Source organism: Ranitomeya variabilis, chromosome 7 (assembly GCF_051348905.1).
Source record: "Ranitomeya variabilis isolate aRanVar5 chromosome 7, aRanVar5.hap1, whole genome shotgun sequence".
NCBI lineage: Eukaryota > Metazoa > Chordata > Amphibia > Anura > Dendrobatidae > Ranitomeya > Ranitomeya variabilis.
Window position 1 is genome coordinate 49,632,372 of NC_135238.1, and position 19,647 is coordinate 49,652,018.

Here is a 19,647-nt window from a genome sequence, read left to right on the forward strand (position 1 = left end):
ACTCACGTAGGACCACCGAAGGCGACCTCAAGGGGCGAGACCCCTAAATCTCAATCAGGGTTCCGACTTTTGTCCGATATGGCATCAGTAAAGCTTACTGAACGTTGGACGTGCAATGTATTGTAATTCATAACGTATGGTAACTCGGGAGCCTTTGAGGAGGATCTTGAGGTCCCAGGCTACAGGGGCTGCTGTAATCTACTCACGGCCTGGGGTCCAGTATAAATCTTACTTATTGCATCTTGAAGTATCCCTTTATCACTGCATCCCCGATATGGCGCAAAAGGTGCTATAACAAGACTTGTGCTGTCGATTTCCAAACACAGAGACAAAATGCTATGGGGTCCAGCACCTTTTAAATGGGCACCTGCTTCTAGAAGTCATTAGACACGTCTGTTGCACATCCACGTAGACTATTACAGGTGTAGACACAACAAACTGCTGGGCAGACATGGACCTCACACACCACGGTCTACAATTTTTTTTTCCCCGATATCTTTTGTGTTTACAAAGATCACAGCTTACTGTAGTCAGTGAATGAGTCCATTGTCCTATATATTCAAAGGCAGCAAACCTAAGGAGACCTCGTCCTTCTCTCATCTAAATTACAATGCCAAACTGATACCCCTGCTGAAGCACATTGTGCGAAACCCCTGATGGAGCACATTGTGTGAAACCCCTGATGGAGCACATTGTGCGAAACCCACAACTGGCTGCCTATCGTGACTTACGCCCTTACCTCTGGTTGGTATTGTTATATCTGGCTCTGCATTACATATGTATATGGTTTCACTATATATGTGCTTTTATTAATATGGCTGCCACCATAGACTATTAGATCTATACTTACTATTTATTCCATATGGATTATATGTTGTGTTTTTATATTTTTGTTTTTCTATACGTTTTTCTTACTGTATACTCTTAAAGCTTATTATGTTTTATGACGTTATTTGGTCATAGTCATGATTTCTTCAGTGGGTTACTGGTTTCGTGTTTGCATGAGACCCTGTATAGGACTTTTTTTCTAGACTTCATTGGTGTTATTATTGAAGCAAACGGTGCTAGAATTGTCCTACTGCTGCCGAGACTGACCCAATTCTTGGCCGTCAGAAGAACTAGATCTGTATGCGTTTTTAGCATCGGTTTGTACAGAAGAATGTAATCGTTCACTGACAGCATGCAGAGATCTGAACACAGAGCACATCAGGGGGTTGTAGGACGTTCCATTTTTACAGTGCATTCGCTTAATTTGGTTAAAAAAAAAAAAAAAAAGGATAAAAATATGAGACCAGACTGTTCCAAGAAAATATTAAACTCACTTGTCCAAAGAAACACAAAGCATTGTGTAAAAAGCAACCTCACTTGACTTGTTTCATGCCTCCAGGATCACCTCCCTGCTGCGGCGTCACCGTCCTGCAGTAAAGGGAACGTTCCTGCGTTATTAATACTCATGTGAACGCGGCTTCAATTGTCCCCCCTGAATCCAGAGGCGAGAAGGTGCAACACGGCAATGGCTTAGACCTGATTTGTCCGTAAAGTCTGCGGTGTGGTCTGACAGGGGCCGCAGCCGGACCGCTCCTGACACAGGCTCCTGAGAGCGCTCAGCACAATGTCCGGCATGTGGTCGGTGATCATCCTCGGGCTGATGTATATGCTGCTGAATGAAGTCTCTTTTGACCACCGGGCGTTGTATTTCACATCCGAGAAGCAGAGCCTGTAAAGAAAAAGTGACGTGATCTACGCTGAAGATGCCCAGTGAAAGCAATAAGAAGGGAGAATACATGTGGATTTAAGTTTACGCCACCAGGGTAAGGCCACACATGGAGGATCTTTAAGGATCTGCATCATGCTCCAATTTCGGAGCTGGATTTCTTTCCTCATCAAGTGCAGATGGGGCTGCAGAGTGCACAAAAATCTGCAACTCCACCTCGGCCAAGTTGGACCTCACCTTTACTATATGCCATGCAACGCATAGGATAGACTCACCACCCTGCTCGGCTGTCTTCTGTAATATGGATGACTTTCCCTGGTAGATACAGAGGAGCATATCGAGGAGAATCAGTAGGGGACCCCTCAGTTAATGTGTTGTAGGATGACGACTTCGGGATCAATAAAGCATGCTCAGCCAGCAATGGCTGCGTTAGGGACGCCACGTTTCCACCATCCAGTTCTGTCGGGAAACCATCTGGACTACCACCGAATATTTCATACCAACATCCATGAAGCAGGATCCGATACTGAGAGTAAAGGAAGAGACATTCAACGTTACCGAGAAATCCTGTGCTATAGAATATGACATCTGATGATCTGGCCTCCCTCCGACTCCAGGGATAGTCATCTTTCACCATCTAGCGATACATTGGTTCTCCCCACAATCACATACCTTGGGTCGGTTACAGTTGACCAACATCCTCAATATTCGGCACTTCAGATCCTCCATGTTGGGTAAACTCAGCCTGTAGGGGAAGATATATGACCATGAATGGGACGCATGGAGCTTACTGTATCAGGGGTATTCCAAAAACAGAGCCCTTACCTTGGCACCAGATCTTTCCCAACTATTATCGAGATGATGAAACTTTTGGAAAAATCAGCAAGAGCTTTGCTAGAGGAAGGAATCAAACAGTTAAAACCCAGTAAAAAATTAAACCACCAAAATGTCAAAGAACTTCTCATTCTGCGTGATGACCACGCAGCAAATTCTGGCAACAGGGACCCCAATTTCTGTGTGTCACTTACTGTAGTTTTCATAAAATCCCTGTTTTCTCAGCAGGAGATTATCGTTACAGGACTGGTAAACCTGCCGCCATGTCGTCCTCCAAATTCAGGAGCTCTGTATAACCCCACCCACCCCAATGATTGGCTGCTTTCTGCCTAGGCACAGAGTAACATTCTCACCTGAAAAGGCCTCCTGGTGGTGAAAACGCATAGCACTTGAGAGTAGGAAAGGAACTTCGAAGCTGCACTGCCAACACAGAAGCGGCTCCAGCCCCTAAACTATGTCCTACAATGACAAGCTTGTATTCCTGGCAAGAAAAGATTAAAAAAAAAATTAAAAAATGGTGGCAGAGCCACGCTGCACCGCTGGTCATCGAGGCAGTAGGCACTTACTGGAGCGACGGTGAACGCTTGATTCAATATGCCATCGTTTATGAGTCTTCTGTAGATGTAACTTGCAGCCTGACTTATACCCTAAAAGAATAGGATTGTACATAAGAAATGTCATGAGCAAAAACGAAAATCCAACTTATGCCTAAATATCATCTCTGGAAGCCACAGCTGCCGCCATCACTGCAAGGAGCCTGCAAACGGCCGAGCGTCCAGGACTCCTAGGATTATTAGTCCTCAGAAGGCCGGTTTTCACGTACATGGTCTATCCGTGTTTGTCATGGGGAGAACATGTTTGTTCACTGACAAAGACATGAACAGTCTAGAATTTTAAAGGGTAGGTTAATTTTAACATTGAGAGATAGAATATCAAAAATAAAATCCAGAAAATCACATTGTATAAATTATATAAATTAGCATTTTGCAGTGAGAAATAAGTATTTGATCCCTCTGGCAAACAAGACTTAATACTTGGTGGCAAAACCCTTGTTGGCAAGGACAGCAGTCAGACTTTTTTTGTAGTTGATGATGAGGTTTGCGCACACGTCAGGAGGAATTTTGGTCCACTCCTGTTTAAAGATTCTCTCTAAATCATTCAGACTTTGAGGCTGTCGCTTGGCAACTCAGAGCTTCAACTCCCTCCATAAGTTTTCTATGGGATTAAGGTCTGGAGACTGGCTAGGCCACTCCATGACCTTAATGTGCTTCTTTTTGAACCACTTCTTTGTTGCCTTGTCTGTATGTTTTGGGTCATTGTCTTGCTGGAAGACCCAGCCATGACCCACTTTTAATGTCCTGGTAGAGGGAAGGAGGTTGTCACTCAGGATTTTATGTACATGGCTCCATCCATTCTCCCATTGATGCGGTGAAGTGGTCCTGTGCCCTTAGCAGAAAAACACCCCCAAAACATGTTTCCACCTCCATGCTTGACAGTGGGGACGATGTTCTTTGAGTCATAGGCAGCATTTCTCTTCCTCCAAACACGGTGAGTTGAGTTAATACTAAAGACCTCAATTTTTGTCTCATCTGGCCACAGCAAATTCTCCCAATCACTCACAGAGTCATCCAGGTGTTCTTTGGCAAACTTCAGACAGGCCTGCACATGTGCCTTCTTGAGCAGGGGGACCTTGTGGGCACTGCAGGATTTTAAACCTTTATGGCATAATGTGTTACCAATGGTTTTCATGGTGACTGTGGTCCCAGCTGCCTTAAGATGATTAACAAGTTCCCCCCATGTAGTTTTAGGCTGATCTCTCACCTTCCTTATGATCAAGGATACCCCACGAGGTGAGATTTCGCATAGTGCCCACGTCCGATGTCAATTGACAGTCATTTTGTATTTCTTCCATTTTCTTACTATTGCACCAACAATTGTCTCCTTCTCACCAAGCATCTTATGGTTTTGTAGCCCATTCCAGCTTTGTGCAGGTCTATGATCTTGTCCCTGACATCCTTATAAAGCTCTTTGGTCTTGCCCATGTTGTAGAGGTCTGACTGATTAATTGAGTCTGGGGACAGGAGTCTTTTATAAAGGTGACTATGTAAGACAGATGTCTTTAATGCAGGTAACAAGTTCTGCAAAGACTGTTCATGTCTTTGTCAGTGGGCAAACTTACAAAATCAGCAAGGGATCAAATACTTATGCTTTGATCTGTGCCCCATCAATTTGGGCTGTAAAACAAGGAATGGCAAGAGAGCCCAGGCAGGGCATCCAGTTCTTTACCTTATGTGAAAAGCAATCGCCGTCCACCCCATCTGTGTGCAGATTCTCGCAGTCTGCAGATAGATCAGTAAGGACGTCCTACAGAGGGCAGAAGTCAGGATTAGTGATGGCAGCCATGAGACAATCCAGTTTCTATTAAATATACATTTACAGGCGTGAAGCAATATTGTAGTAGCCAATACTGCACTACTTCCAGTTTCGGGCTTGGACATCACCCTTGTTGGTCATGCTCTATTTATGGAGTTAATCAAGAATGGAAAAATATAATTTCATTGTTGGCTGTCGGACCCTCAGAACCCACTTTAATCATCAGAAGGAAGTGCAGGAGCTGCCGTACCAGGCACAGGGACTCGTACGACGACAAGCTACGAGCCCGCTCTCACAGGCCACAATGTGAAGCTTCATTTGCCAGATCCAAAACAAACAGAATCGCACCCCCATAACCGGTATCTGCGGACACAAGTAAATGTCCGATGCTCATCACTCACCTGAAGGGACAATGTTCCTCTTACGGCTACCAAGATGGCTTCTGTTTTGTGATCAAGGGCAACAAAAAATGGAATTTCATAGATCTATAAGATAAAATATAAAAAATATTACTAGGATTGTGGTTTTTTCCCACCGCCGGGACATGACGGTTATTGTCTCACCCGGTTATGAAAGCTGATGTGGATGAAGTCCCGGTACTGCAGTCCTGTCGTTTGCAGAATGGAGCCAAAATGGCAATTGAGGTGATCACCTCCCACAATATCGCTCTGCGCTCTCCGGCTCTGGCAACTGGAAGAAAAATAAGGATAGGATTCATCGGAAATATAATGGGACGGAGGGTCCGGCATACTGTAGGTGGACAAGCTGTCAATCATTCACAGTGGGCGGGAAGCAGGACTTGTAAACCTTCTCTAGGGGTCCTGGCAACAATTATTAGTCCCCTCCTTTTTGATTTTATGTAAGGAAAGGCCGACGAATACAAATCCAAAAGGATGAACCTAACCTTCTTCAAAATCAGACAGATGACTCCGCACACTCACCATTCTCCGCACAGTTTGCACAGTCCGGTTAGGGGGTTACTGTACACATAAAGGGGCCATCCGTAGGCAGCGGCCGCAAACTGCATGTAGTGAGCGGCCTTGTGCAGCTCCGCTTCCAGATCAGCTCTCTGAAAGCAGAAGGCAGGCAGGTTTATACGGAGAGCAGCTTACTTTAGAGGGCTCCCATTAACACGACTGACCTCAGGATGCGATGGTGACTCGGACAACACTTCATCTGGATCTAGGCTCCGTTCAATCTTATCTTGCTCCTGATGAAGGAGGGTCAGTCCAGCGGCTATGTCACTAGCGACCAAGTCTGTGTCCTGAAAAGGAGACGAAATACTAATCCAGAACTGGCCACCCAGAGCCTGATGTCTCCAACAGTAACTGAAGGGGGTACTCCCATCTCCAAGATCCTATCCCAATATGTAGTAAGTGTAATAATAATAATATTAGCAAATACCTCCAATTATAAATGTAGTATAGTTCTTCTGATTCACTATGCAGGGCATTGCAGTAGCTTGGGTATCCATGGATACAACCACTCAATTACAGTAAGATAGTGAGCTAGTTGCTAGTGGTCATAACCATGGATACCTAAGCTACTGCAATGCCTGCACATGGAGTGAGAGACATAGCAAATCAGAAGAACTTTACTACATTTCTAATTGGAGGTATTTGCTAATATTATTACACCTACTACATATTGGGATTGGAATAACCTTTTAAGAAACAGTCTAGATAAAACTGTTACACGAAGTGCAGGGGTTGAGGAGACCATGCATGTGGTGCGCACCCCCCTCTCAGGTCCAGAGTGGTCCATTAAATGGAGACACTACATCAGATTTGGTGCAGACTTTAACCTTAAACACTTCAGATCGGTGATCGGTAGGAATAAGGGCAAGAACAACTAACTATCCAGGCTTAAAGGGAAGGTCACATGTTAAAGACGTTTGCTACATAAATATAATTCGAGCTCCCATATATGCATTTTTATATTTAATGCATGTATTTTTGGCAAGAAATTTTTTTATTTTTTTTTAAATAAGGTTTCGTTAAAAAATGTTGGACCATTTGGCTTCTCCAGCCTCTATGTACCACAGTACATACACTACAAAATGAGCCAACAGTGAATATATCAGTTCCGATGGCGGGTCTATAAGGATTCTCTTTACTCTCTTGACCAAGTGAATAAGTGGATTTGTGACCAAATCCAAAAAGGTCAACTATTAAGTGCCCAGAATTAAGATAGAAGAGAAGTATTACACACAAGCTGTTAGAACAAGCTCACTGACGGATTCATTGTTAACTCATCTACAACTTGCTATGTACTGTGATACATAGAGGCTGGAGAAGTGAAATGGTTTAAAATGGTTAAAGAAACCCTATTGCAAAAATGCTTTTTTTTTCTCTCTAAAATTTATCCCTTGACAAACATTGCTACAAGACTCCTCAAGTAGTACATCAGGGGGGCTGCTACATGCAGGCGCACCCACTAATGAGCCTTTAATAAGTCTTGATTATAGCAATCATGTCAGCTGTGATTTTATACCCCTAGAAAAATCTGCCACAAACTCCACATCTTACAATTTGGATTCATCTCGAAAATGGTGCAGAATGGTCGAATTTAAAATCAGCAGCAATTCTAAGGAGGAAAATTACGGGCAGCGCGAATCTACTATTAGAGCCATATATGTCTGAAAAGGGAAAAAAAAAAAAGCCCTGACGGCAGGTTACAACAGCAAGCTGCAAGAACCGGATTGACAGAGCGGCTTACGGCAAAGTAGCTGCTGAAGAGTTCGGCGATGCTGGAGAAAGCCACCCGGTTGTCGTTGTCATTGCCTAAGCAGCAGCACAGCAGGCGAATGCGCGTCTCCCACACCTTGGTGGCCGTCTTCTTGAAGTTGTACAGCAGCTGCTCGGACTGGCTGCTCTCCAGGTTGTGATCTTCGTCTGTCACGAAATATAAAGCTTTCTTGCGTCCCAGGGGATCGAAAACGATGATGACAGCTATAGTGGTCAACAGCATGATAATCCAGCTGTAATACATGGAGAGATGGCAGGAGGTGACACCCTGCGTCTGGTAGGCATCTTATTAGTCTAAGCTCTAAATTTTGATAGTGTGGTATTCCCATCTCTAAGATCCTATCCCAAAATGTATGTGGTGTAATAATAAATATTAGCAAATACCTCCAATTAGAAATGTAGTATAGTTCTTCTGATTCACTGTTGCTTACCCCATATGCAGGCATTGCAGTAACTTAGTTATCCATGGTTACGACCACTCATATAGTGAAAGTTTATTCATCAGCACAACAAGACTGATTGGATCCTAGATCAAAGCTAGCTCGATTCACTGCTGTAATAGGCAGATGCCGGCTGGGCAAAACAGACAGAATCTTCCGACTTTAGTGCAGGCTCAATTGCTGAGCCCACTCCAAATATGCACACCCAATGTACTATTATGTCCGACATTGAGAGGGGCATTCAAGGTTTTGTATCAATATCAATATCAGAACGAGAGCACCTCCACCAATTGTCTGAGAGCGTAAATTAAAATGAAGTGTACTTTATAAATTATCAGAGTCAAAACTACATAAACAGGAGCTCTAACACTATGTAAACTGGAATTCAACCACATATGTCATAAGACTAAAGTGGCTGCAGGGCAATAGCCCAGGGTGATAGCAGGATAACCAACAAGTCTGCAGGGCAGTGGCCCGGGGTGATAGCAGGATAACCAACAAGTCTGCAGGGCAGTGGCCCGGGGTGATAGCAGGATAACCAACAAATCTGCAGGGCAGTGGCCCGGGGCGATAGCAGGATAACCAAATCATCATCAACAACTTACTAAGGGTACTGTCACACTCTGCAACTTTCCAACGATCACGACCAGCGATACGACCTGGCCGTGATCGTTGGTAAGTCGTTGTGTGGTCGCTGGGGAGCTGTCACACAGACAGCTCTCCAGCGACCAACGATGCCGAAGGCCCCGGGTAACCAGGGTAAACATCGGGTTACTAAGCGCAGGGCCGCGCTTAGTAACCCGATGTTTACCCTGGTTACCATCGTAAAAGTAAAAAAAACAAACAGTACATACTCACATTCCGGTGTCCGTCAGGTCCCTTGCCGTCTGCTTCCCGCTCTGACTGAGTGCCGCCGTAAAGTGAAAGCAGATCACAGCGGTGACGTCACCACTGTGCTCTGCTCTTACTTTCCGGCCGGCAGTCAGAGCGGGAAGCAGACTGCGAGGGACCTGACGGACACCGGAATGTGAGTATGTAATGTTTTTTGTTTTTTTTTTACTTTTACGATGGTAACCAGGGTAAACATCGGGTTACTAAGCGCGGCCCTGCGCTTAGTAACCCGATGTTTACCCTGGTTACAAGCGAACGCATCGTTGGATTGGTGTCACACACAGATCCAACGATGACAGCGGGAGATCCAGCGACGAAAGAAAGTTCCAAACGATCTGCTACGACGTACGATTCTCAGCAGGGTCCCTGATCGCTGCTGCGTGTCAGACACAGCGATATTGTATGGATATCGCTGGAACGTCACGGATCGTACCGTCGTAGCGACAAAAGTGCCACTGTGTGACAGTACCCTGAGATCTCAGTGTAAGTGCTCACTCAGACGTCCGCAAACATTGGTTCAAGATTGTGCTGCTAATGGCACAGACTATCCTCGGGCCTCTCGACTCAAGTATGGTACCTTCACACATTTCTATGATGCTGTCACGCTCGGATCGGGAGATCCAGGGCCAGTTGGCACATTGCAGTCTAATCTCTGATGTGCACAGACGTCTGAGTCTTTACTCAAGAAGCTACTAAACTAAATTAATCAATGAACTCATACCTCCATGTGACTCCTATCCTGCTCACCTTCTGGTCTCCAGCGCACAGAGGCACAGACTCACCACTGCCCTAGTAATATGACTTAGGTTGGGAGTCTTACCTAGCAATGACGGTCAGCAGAATGACATGCACCACTGTTTTATCACACTGAAATCCATTATCCGACACCCAGACTGCCCCCATGATGGCCCAGGCGAATTCTGGAATATAGAGAGCCAGGCGGACATAGACCAGTTTGGGCATACACTTTCTGGGCCCTGGGTTGACGATTGTACCTGCAAAAGCACAAAGACAAAAGTAAAGAAAACCCAAAACACAACACCTGTCAATAAGTCTAGTCTGACTACAACTCCCAGTATGCTAGCAGCTGCCATCACAGCACTTCAGTGATGTCTATTGACACAGATTGAGCTGTAAGGTTATGATCTGTCCCACAAAGTGGTATCCAGTTTAGAAAACCCAATTTCAGATGCCCTACTATGAGGAGGGAGTCCCCTGTTCTAGGGTCTTTGTCTCTGGGTGGGAGAAAAGTTAGGCCTCTCGATCTTGGGGATCTGTCCTGCATTACACAGATAGCACATCGATGTGGATGAGTCCGGTGTAATGTTTCATTTTCCCCTGTGGTGGCGCTGTAGGGTTTCCACAAAGATAACTAATTAATAAGAGACAGTAGGCCCTGCCACTTGCCATAAATATGCTTTTTTTTTTAACCTGGTGTAAATCGCCCAGTTCTTCCAAATCTGGCACAGGGTCTTTTATTTCTGCCCCTCTCCTGAGATAACGCCCTTTATTCCATGTACATATCTAGTATTTATATCCAACTAGGTGTGGTCAAGAAGACTCCCATAAAGTTAAGGACCATGCCCAGTTGGCTAACAAGACATCCCCTACAACATTGTCTGCTGCCATCATGACGTCAGCGCAACAGACAATAACAGGCGCCAGGTCAGTGGTGGAGACTCTTCATTAGACCTGGGAAGGGTGAGTAAAGGACAGTTTTGTTTTTAAATAAACACCATGGTTTATTCATCCCTCCAAAATCTAGCGATGAGCCTCCATCTGTGCCCCTGGTATCTTATTGTCTGCAGCCCATCAGTGACTGCCAGAGTAGGCAGCATGAGCTGCTGAGTTCAGTCATTGTGGAATCAGCACTGCAGACGCATAAGACACCAGGAGCAGCGGCTGAGTCTTAGTGCTCTACTCAGAGAGAGGGAGAAAAGCACTTTTATTTTATATTATTTTTTCAACCACAATATCCAACTGGGGACAGAGATTTTCTGAAACCGGCAACCCCTTTAGTTATCAAACAGTGACTGATTGGACGGCCAAACACAAGGATTCAGACATTTCCAATTACTTTGATTTCTCAGCCAATAATCGGCTCCAAATGTATCGGGAAGCAACTTGCCCCCAGGTACTTACTGTAATGTCATGCCCATTGGGGCAAAAGCTATAGTGGGTCTATGATCCGGGCTTATTAGGGTCTTACAATGTGAAAAGGCAGAACTCGTATACTTTTTTTTGTTTTAGAAAGTTTACAATTGAGAGAGACAAGTACGAGCTCGTTAGAAATCCAACAAGAATTCTGCCCGAAGCCTAAAATCTGCGCTAGGAAAAAAGGTGGTCTCCATACAAGACAGGATGAGCAGAGAATCACAGAAAGTAATGAATATGGACATGTAAAGATGGGCGATTTGAGGAGGAAAAAAAAATAATCAGTGTGAACAACATAATATGTAATCAGTGGGGACAGCTGTCAATCAGCTGCTTAAAGGGCCAGCACATTAATGGCAATATCAGCCGCATCCTTACTGTATGGGATGTGCTCAGTAATGTAGTTTTTTCCCATTGAAGGGGATAAAAGCACTACAATACCCAGCACAGCTGCTGCCATCATAAAAAGGCAATGTTATCATTTAATAATCAGTCATTTCGAGCAGATGGTTTTTTTGGGGGTGATGAGGTTTATTTTATATTTCCAGGCACGTGACATGTATCTTTTTTGGGGGGGTGCCAACTGTACTCAAAGCAAAATGTTACCAGCTGGACCCCAATGTAAACACATTACTAAAGAGACCACTTATACCTGGTGAGTTTTGTGTACTTACTGTGACAATCCACATCAGAACGCCTGTAAAATCCTGCTAGAGCTGGCCTTAAATGTCCATATTCACGAAAGGCAGGAAAACTTTCCAAAAGAATTATACAAACATTCTGACATGGATTTTCAAAGCAAGTACACCAGCCTCATCAGGGCTAACAGACTTATGTAATATTATATGCAGATTCTATTGTGATATCTGGTGACAGGTCCACTTAACTGGCTCCTGGGATTTCTTCAGACCACATTGAAAAGCAAGGCCACTGATCACTACAGGAACCACAAACAAGCAATAAAATTACACATTCCCACCTTGCATACTGACATAGACAATGGCCGAAATTGAGCAAATAATGGCAGCCAGCATGACGATAAGTACAATGATGTAGCTCTTTAGGATGGGCCCGCCGGGACAGTCAAAGTGCCCTTTATGGACACAGTAGAGGGACAGGACCCCAATCCACCTGGAAAAGAGAAGCAAACAGTTTGAACACAAAGTATACTGATCATCTTGGAAAATCCCTTCAATTAAAAGGGTCATTCCCAGAATTGTCAGGGCACAGGGAGGCGGGACAGCGCAAAACAGGGCACAGAGAGGCGGGACAGGGCACAGGGATCCATTCACCGTGCAGTAGCCGTCGCTGAGAGCCGCAGATCAAATCACACTCACTTCAACAGCAGGCGACTCCCAGTTTTTGACAACAGCCATTTCACAGTCATGCTGTGTCCAATCCATTCTCTGTTTATACCTGTCCGGATGTGATTGCTGCTACCGATCGATATTGATAACCAACCCACCGCAACACACACACACACACACACACACACACACACACACACACACACACACAAAGCCCGTCAATGCCAGATAATTCCTTTAAGGAGGGCCAAAGGGAGGAAGGGAAAGGTCCTTTTAGGAATTTATGAATGTCAAACCAGCCGCAACGGGGCACTACCCAGCCCCCCGAATATTGAGCTGCTTGTAAAATTAGCCACGAGACAATAAGAGCAGCTTAAAAATAATTATAGAGCCCAACGGTGAGAATCTCTGACCCAGGTCCAACGCAGCTCCCTGTGCTTTGACCACAGATGATGTGATTGCCATCAAGTCAGCCGACAAGCTGACAACACTCGATAGCCTAAGACACACAAGGTCCTTTCTCCGATAAATGGACGCCCCGTCGTTTTCCAGGGTCAATGGCATTCATTTTGTGCAAACCATCTCCCTCGTACATATATACGAGACACCAACAACATAAAAAAAAGACTGGGGGCACTGGTGTCACCCAATCCTTCTCCGGCTGTCTTCATGTGGGGGCGCAGTGTAGCTTCACACCGTATTGCGAGGTTGCGCAGCGATGCCTAGAAACGAGGGGTCTCTAATATAGGAGTCACACTAGGACTCTAACAATTCATCTTAATGGAAAATTATTCCAAATCCACCCTTCAGTAACCAATTGTCTGCTAGTCTGGAATAGTCGCCATTCCGCACCACTTCAGAGGAGATCCCAAGGGGCATACATCAGACGGAAGAGGAATTTCTCCAGGACAGGGAAGCTCAACTACATCCAGGGACATACAAAAGACCCCTGAATGATATGGAGGGATGCTTACACTAAATCTTTGGGAATTACGGAACTAACCCCAAGAGATAGAAATGAACAAAAGGAATCAGATGTGCTTAGTGGACATCTCCAACCACCTGCACAAGGAGACAGAAGCCAGACATTGTGGAGTATACTTTGGATAAACGTCCTCCCCAGATCAGCGATAACATACAGTACAGTGACCATCTGGACCACCACCATTACAATAAGAAGAACTAACTCTAGGCTATGCGGCTGAAGCAAAATAAGGGCACATTTAAAGCGTGGATATTAAAAAGCATAAAAACATATCCATAAAAATATCACATTCGTGAGTTCCTCTACTGACCAGCCTTATAGCAACAGGAATGGCACCTGCAAGACCAGGAGGAGTCGGAATTGGCTACCTGTGACTCCCATCATCTATTTGGGTAGCAGGGAGTCCAGGTATATGATACTGGACCATGTTGGTTACATTAGGAAGGGAGAGGACATCTCCCTACACAAAGAAAAACTCACAAAAAAGGGCACATTTCTATGTTATAGAAGCAGATGGCCATAGAGGAGGTGCTTGGGACATATGACTGTACGCTCAGGGACCGAGCCAAGTACTAGGATCAGGCTGAGAGGTTGGATAATATGATTGCTGATCTGACATACAGAACTGTATCATTACTGATTTACCATACAGTCTAAGGCCGCGTTCACACGCTCAGTATTAGTAAACCAAAATCAGAAGTGAAACAATCAGAAGAAAAGTATCATAGAAACACGTCACCACTTCTGTATTTATCACCCACTCCAGGTTTTAGCTTATGGACAATACTGACCAAGTACTGACCATGTGAACGTCGCCTGACACAGGTTTACATCATCGAGTTCGGTGCAGTCATCAGACCCTCAGAATTGCATAGTAGAGGAAAGTATTTTAACATTGCACTGATGTCCATCCATGTTTTTGGCTGTGCATTCACAGATCTGCCCCTCCACTATGAGCTAATGAATGCATTTTGGGGCAATGGCCAGCCTATAATTACAGAGGCAGCACAGAGCGGCTCCTCGCACTTTTACCTTTGTACCTTTGATTGGCTGATTGGATCCCAAGGTCAAAATAACAGGCACAGACGTTGCAAAGCTCGGCCAGCATCCATGCTAAGGGGTGGCACATACCACTGCCCCTATCCAGAGGTGAATCACCAGACTTTATGATTACACTGCAGAGCCCCTGATGAATCATGACAGCAATCAATGATGAAACGTGTGCGTTAGGGCAGATTTTTAAATTTTTTTTTTTTGCTTTGGCATCTTTCTCATCGCCTTTGCTATCCTAACCAAGGACCAGTAATCAATCAAAATCAAATAGATGAAATGGGGCAACACGCAGTTCTCCAATGATTGAAATACTGCTACATCAGGGAGACCGTAGGAATGGATGCTTCTACAGAGGAGGGTGAAAGACTGAGAACAAAGACGTACCGAGAGGAACCATGGTACTTTCAACCAATGCTCTTCAGATGTCCATCCAAGTCTTCTAGAAACCAAACAACTTCAGATAGGAGGGTAATGGGGCACTTTGTGGACCTCCAGCCTTGGGCGCTTAGAAAGCTTATCCTGCCATTGTACAACATCCCCACAATCCAGTGAGTATCTGAAGATCGTATTGATGGAGATCTGGAGACCTAACATCAAGAGGCCACAATGCTACATAGCGGATGTGCCAAAATGCCATAGGACAAGAATCTTTACTAATAACCTGTGGATCTCTCTAACTACAACCCCCAGCATGCTCAGTCTTAGGTTTTCTCTATAACCCACATAAGTAAATTCTGTCTGGTTCCTCTTACTGGTGGTGGAGTTACAACATTAAGTTTAACTGTTATCGTCTTTCACCATTTCGCATGACAAAATTACAAAACGCATAAAGCAGCAATAATGAGAGGGCAGCAGGACATGCTGGTAGTCATAGATAAGAACCACACTGCAACATGCAAAAGATGCCTCCTGTGCACACCTGGCGCAACCATCCACAAGGCTGCAGCAACACAGAAACTCAGCTACCAGACGGCCTTTTGGTAGAATATATATATATATATATATATATATATATATATATATATATATATATATATATATATATATATATATATATATATATATATATATATATATATATATATATATATATATATATATATATATATATATATATATTTTACACATATATACATATACACACTCACCGGCCACTTTATTAGGTACACCATGCTAGTAACGGGTTGGACCCCCTTTTGCCTTCAGAACTGCCTCAATTCTTCGTGGCATAGATTCAACAAGGTGCTGGAAGCATTCCTCAGAGATTTTGGTCCATATTGACATGATGGCATCACACAGTTGCTGCAGATTTGTCGGCTGCACATCCCAAAGATGCTCCATACAAGGCAGGATGGATCCATGCTTTCATGTTGTTTACGCCAAATTCTGACCCTACCATCCGAATGTCGCAGCAGAAATCGAGACTCATCAGACCAAGCAACGTTTTTCCAATCTTCTACTGTCCAATTTCGATGAGCTTGTACAAATTGTAGCCTCAGTTTCCTGTTCTTAGCTGAAAGGAGTGGTACCCGGTGTGGTCTTCTGCTGCTGTAGCCCATCTGCCTCAAAGTTCGACGCACTGTGCGTTCAGAGATGCTCTTAGGCCTACCTTGGTTGTAACGGGTGGTGATTTGAGTCACTGTTGCCTTTCTATCAGCTCGAACCAGTCTGACCATTCTCCTCTGACCTCTGGCATCAACAAGGCATTTCCGCCCACAGAACTGCCGCTCACTGGATTTTTTTTCTTTTTCGGACCATTCTCTGTAAACCCTAGAGATGGTTGTGCGTGAAAATCCCAGTAGATCAGCAGTTTCTGAAATACTCAGACCAGCCCTTCTGGCACCAACAACCATGCCACGTTCAAAGGCACTCAAATCACCTTTCTTCCCCATACTGATGCTCGGTTTGAACTGCAGGAGATTGTCTTGACCATGTCTACATGCCTAAATGCACTGAGTTGCCGCCATGTGATTGGCTGATTAGAAATTAAGTGTTAACAAGAAGTTGGACAGGTGTACCTAATAAAGTGGCCGGTGATTGTGTGTGTGTGTGTGTGTGTGTGTGTGTGTGTGTGTGTGTGTGTGTGTGTGTGTGTGTGTGTGTGTGTGTGTGTGTGTGTGTGTATGTATATATATATATATATATATATATATATATATATATATATATATATATATATATATATATATATATATATATATATATTTTCAGATGTGCAGAGACTTAATCAAACCTGTGAAAAAGAAAATGTACTTTTTATGGCTTGATAAAGGAAGGTTGTGATTTTTCTGTACTAATAAAGTTGCCAAAAGGAGGATGTCTGGTGCCCTGGACTTTTCTTAGTGCCACACTCCTGCATAGCCTCCCTTTATATGGAAATCTGTGGGTGACGTATACCAACGTGTTACATAGGAGGGAATTGGGGGGGGGGGGGGTCAGTTCTTAAAAGGACAATAGATGCCATCTGAGGGCAGTACCGCTCGGCACCACGGTAGCTCAGACTTGGATATAGATGGAGGGTGATGCCATCTACACTTGTATCCTCCATAATATAACCTTCTTCTTAGATCTGCTCCTCTATTGTTCCTCCTGACAACTGGGTGATACAAATTCTCGCATCAAAGAGACGCCTCAGTCCAATACCGGCAGCACTGATTGTCCAGTGTCGGAGCACTAAGGACCCGCATCCAACTGTCTTTAGTCCCAAGAAGAATGACAGATGTTATGAGAAAAGTTGCAACACAATTTTTGATGAATATTTACTAAAGCAGATGTGTCAGGAGTGAGGACGGGTCCTCTTTAAAGGCGACATTTTGTACTACGGGGTGATGGAAAATCTGTAATCTGCACCCCCTGTAAATTGTGCCTCTATCCAGGCAATGATTCTAACAGCACTTGTGGGACCCCCAAGCAGGATCAGGGTGGGGGGACACGAGCTCCATCCCCATTCTACCCTCTGGGTTCAGGGACTGTTTTATATTCAGCTTTTCATTGTCATATAGATTTAGTCACCATCAGTATCTGGTATGGGGGTCTGACTGCAGGATTTGGGGGTTATACGGCCACTCTCCATTATATGGATATAGAACAGCCCAGCTATAGCCTGCATGTAATGACAGGTAAGGGCCCTGTAACCAGGCATCACAAGTGCATTGTGGGATCTGTAGTCCCACAGCACCACAACACTACACTCACCAGGATGAGTAATGAACAGCTGAAGTATGCGCTCAGCTCCGCAGGCACGTTACCACAGCAACCAACACTACAAGTCCCAGCATACTCACCAGATGAACCTAATCAGCAGCTCAAAGGCTCCGGGAAACACCAGATCATCGCTGGCTATGGCCCAGCGCCGGGCGAAGAGCTGCAGCCCCGGCATGTTGATGGAGGACGGAGCAGGAGCTCTGCCGGCTGCTGACTGCTCCCTTCCCGCAGCCCGACTGACACACACCAGCTTCCGTCACGGTAGAGACTAGAACAGAGTTGATTTTTTGAGGTAATGACGTCACCGGAAGGGGCGGGGCCTCCTTCAGTGCAGTCAGTGAGTGAAGAGCAAACACTATAGCAGGAAGCTGCGTTGTGCTGAGGCTGCTGGAGAAGAGAAGCGGGAGAAGAGGGGCTGCACCATGGAGCCGTGTGAGGAGAGGACCGAGGGGCTGCACCATGGAGCCGTGTGAGGAGAGAACCGAGGGGCCGCACCATGGAGCTCTGTGAAGAGAGGACCAAGGGGCTGCACCATGGAATTGTGTGAGGAGAGAACCAAGGGGCTGCACCATGGAATCGTGTGAGGAGAGGACCGAGGGGCTGCACCATGGAGCCCTGTGAGGAGAGGACCGAGGGGCTGCAACATGGAGCTCTGTGAGGAGAGGACTGAGGGGCTGCACCATGGAACCGTGTGAGGAGAGAACCGAGGGGCTGCACCATGGAACCGTGTGAGGAGAGAACTGAGGGGCTGCACCATGAAGCCCTGTGAAGAGATGACCGAAGGGCTGCACCGTGGAACCGAGTGAGGAGAGGACCGAGGGGCTGCAGCATGGAACCGTGTGAGGAGAAAACCGAGGGGCTGCACCATGGAGCCCTGTGAGATGACCGAGGGGCTGCACCATGGACTCCTGTGAGGAGAGGACCGAGGGGCTGCACCATGGAACCGTGTGAGGAGAGGACAGAGGGGCTGCAACATGGAGCCGTGTGAGGAGAGAACCGAGGGGCCGCACCATGGAATCGTGTGAGGAGAGAACCAAGGGGCTGCACCATGGAGCCCTGTGAGATGACCGAGGGGCTGCACCATGGACTCCTGTGAGGAGAGGACCGAGGGGCTGCACCATGGAACCGTGTGAGGAGAGGACAGAGGGGCTGCAACATGGAGCCTTGTGAGGAGAGAACCGAGGGGCCGCACCATCGAATCGTGTGAGGAGAGAACCAAGGGGCTGCACCATGGAGCCCTGTGAGATGACCGAGGGGCTGCACCGTGGAACAGAGTGAGGAGAGGACCGAGGGGCTGCACCATGGACCCCTTTGAGGAAAGGAGTGAAGGCTGCACCATGGAGCCCTGTAAGGAGAGGGCTGAGGGGCCGCACCATGAAGCCCTGAGAGGAAAGGAGCGAGGGGCTGTACCATGGAGCCGTGTGAGGAGAGGCCGCACCATGGAGCCGTGTGAGGAGGGGATGCACCATGGAGCTGTGTGAGGAGGGGAACCACCATGGAGCCGTATGAGGAGTGGACCGAGGAGCTGCACCATGGAGTCGTGTGAGGAGAGGACCGAGGGGCTGCACCATGGAGCCGTGTGAAGAGAGGACCGAGGGGCTGCACCATGGAGCCGTGTGAGGAGAGGACCGAGGGGCTGCATCATGGAGCCTTGCGAGGAGAGGACCGAGGGGCTGCATCATGGAGCCTTGCGAGGAGAGGACAGAGGGGCTGCATCATGGAGCCTTGCGAGGAGAGGACCGAGGGGCCGCACCATGGAGCCATGCGGGGAGATGACTGAGGGGCTGCACCATGGACCCGTGTATAAATGGGAATGAGCGCACAGGATTTGGCATGCGTGCTCTGAGGATGAATTTTGGAAAGGGTTGATGTTACTTAGGAAAGATAAGGGGCTGTGTAGAGAAGAGGGGGGTGATGAGGGGCTGTGGGGAGAAGGGGAGATTAT

General features: G+C 46.1%; 1 protein-coding gene across 1 annotated transcript; it reads right to left on the reverse strand.

The window, feature by feature from the left end:
- Window positions 1-904: 904 nt before the first annotated feature.
- On the reverse strand, window positions 905-17,979 carry DAGLB (diacylglycerol lipase beta). The gene is made up of 16 exons (XM_077275038.1): window positions 17,783-17,979; window positions 12,133-12,284; window positions 9,820-9,994; window positions 7,640-7,901; window positions 6,063-6,185; window positions 5,863-5,990; window positions 5,485-5,611; window positions 5,323-5,406; window positions 4,835-4,912; window positions 3,115-3,195; window positions 2,902-3,029; window positions 2,540-2,608; window positions 2,387-2,459; window positions 1,990-2,240; window positions 1,525-1,717; window positions 905-1,416 (listed from the first exon to the last, which is right to left on the reverse strand). Exons 1-16 carry the CDS (start codon window positions 17,875-17,877, stop codon window positions 1,390-1,392), a joined length of 2,046 nt encoding a protein of 681 aa, XP_077131153.1. The 5' UTR covers window positions 17,878-17,979; the 3' UTR covers window positions 905-1,389.
- Window positions 17,980-19,647: the final 1,668 nt, after the last annotated feature.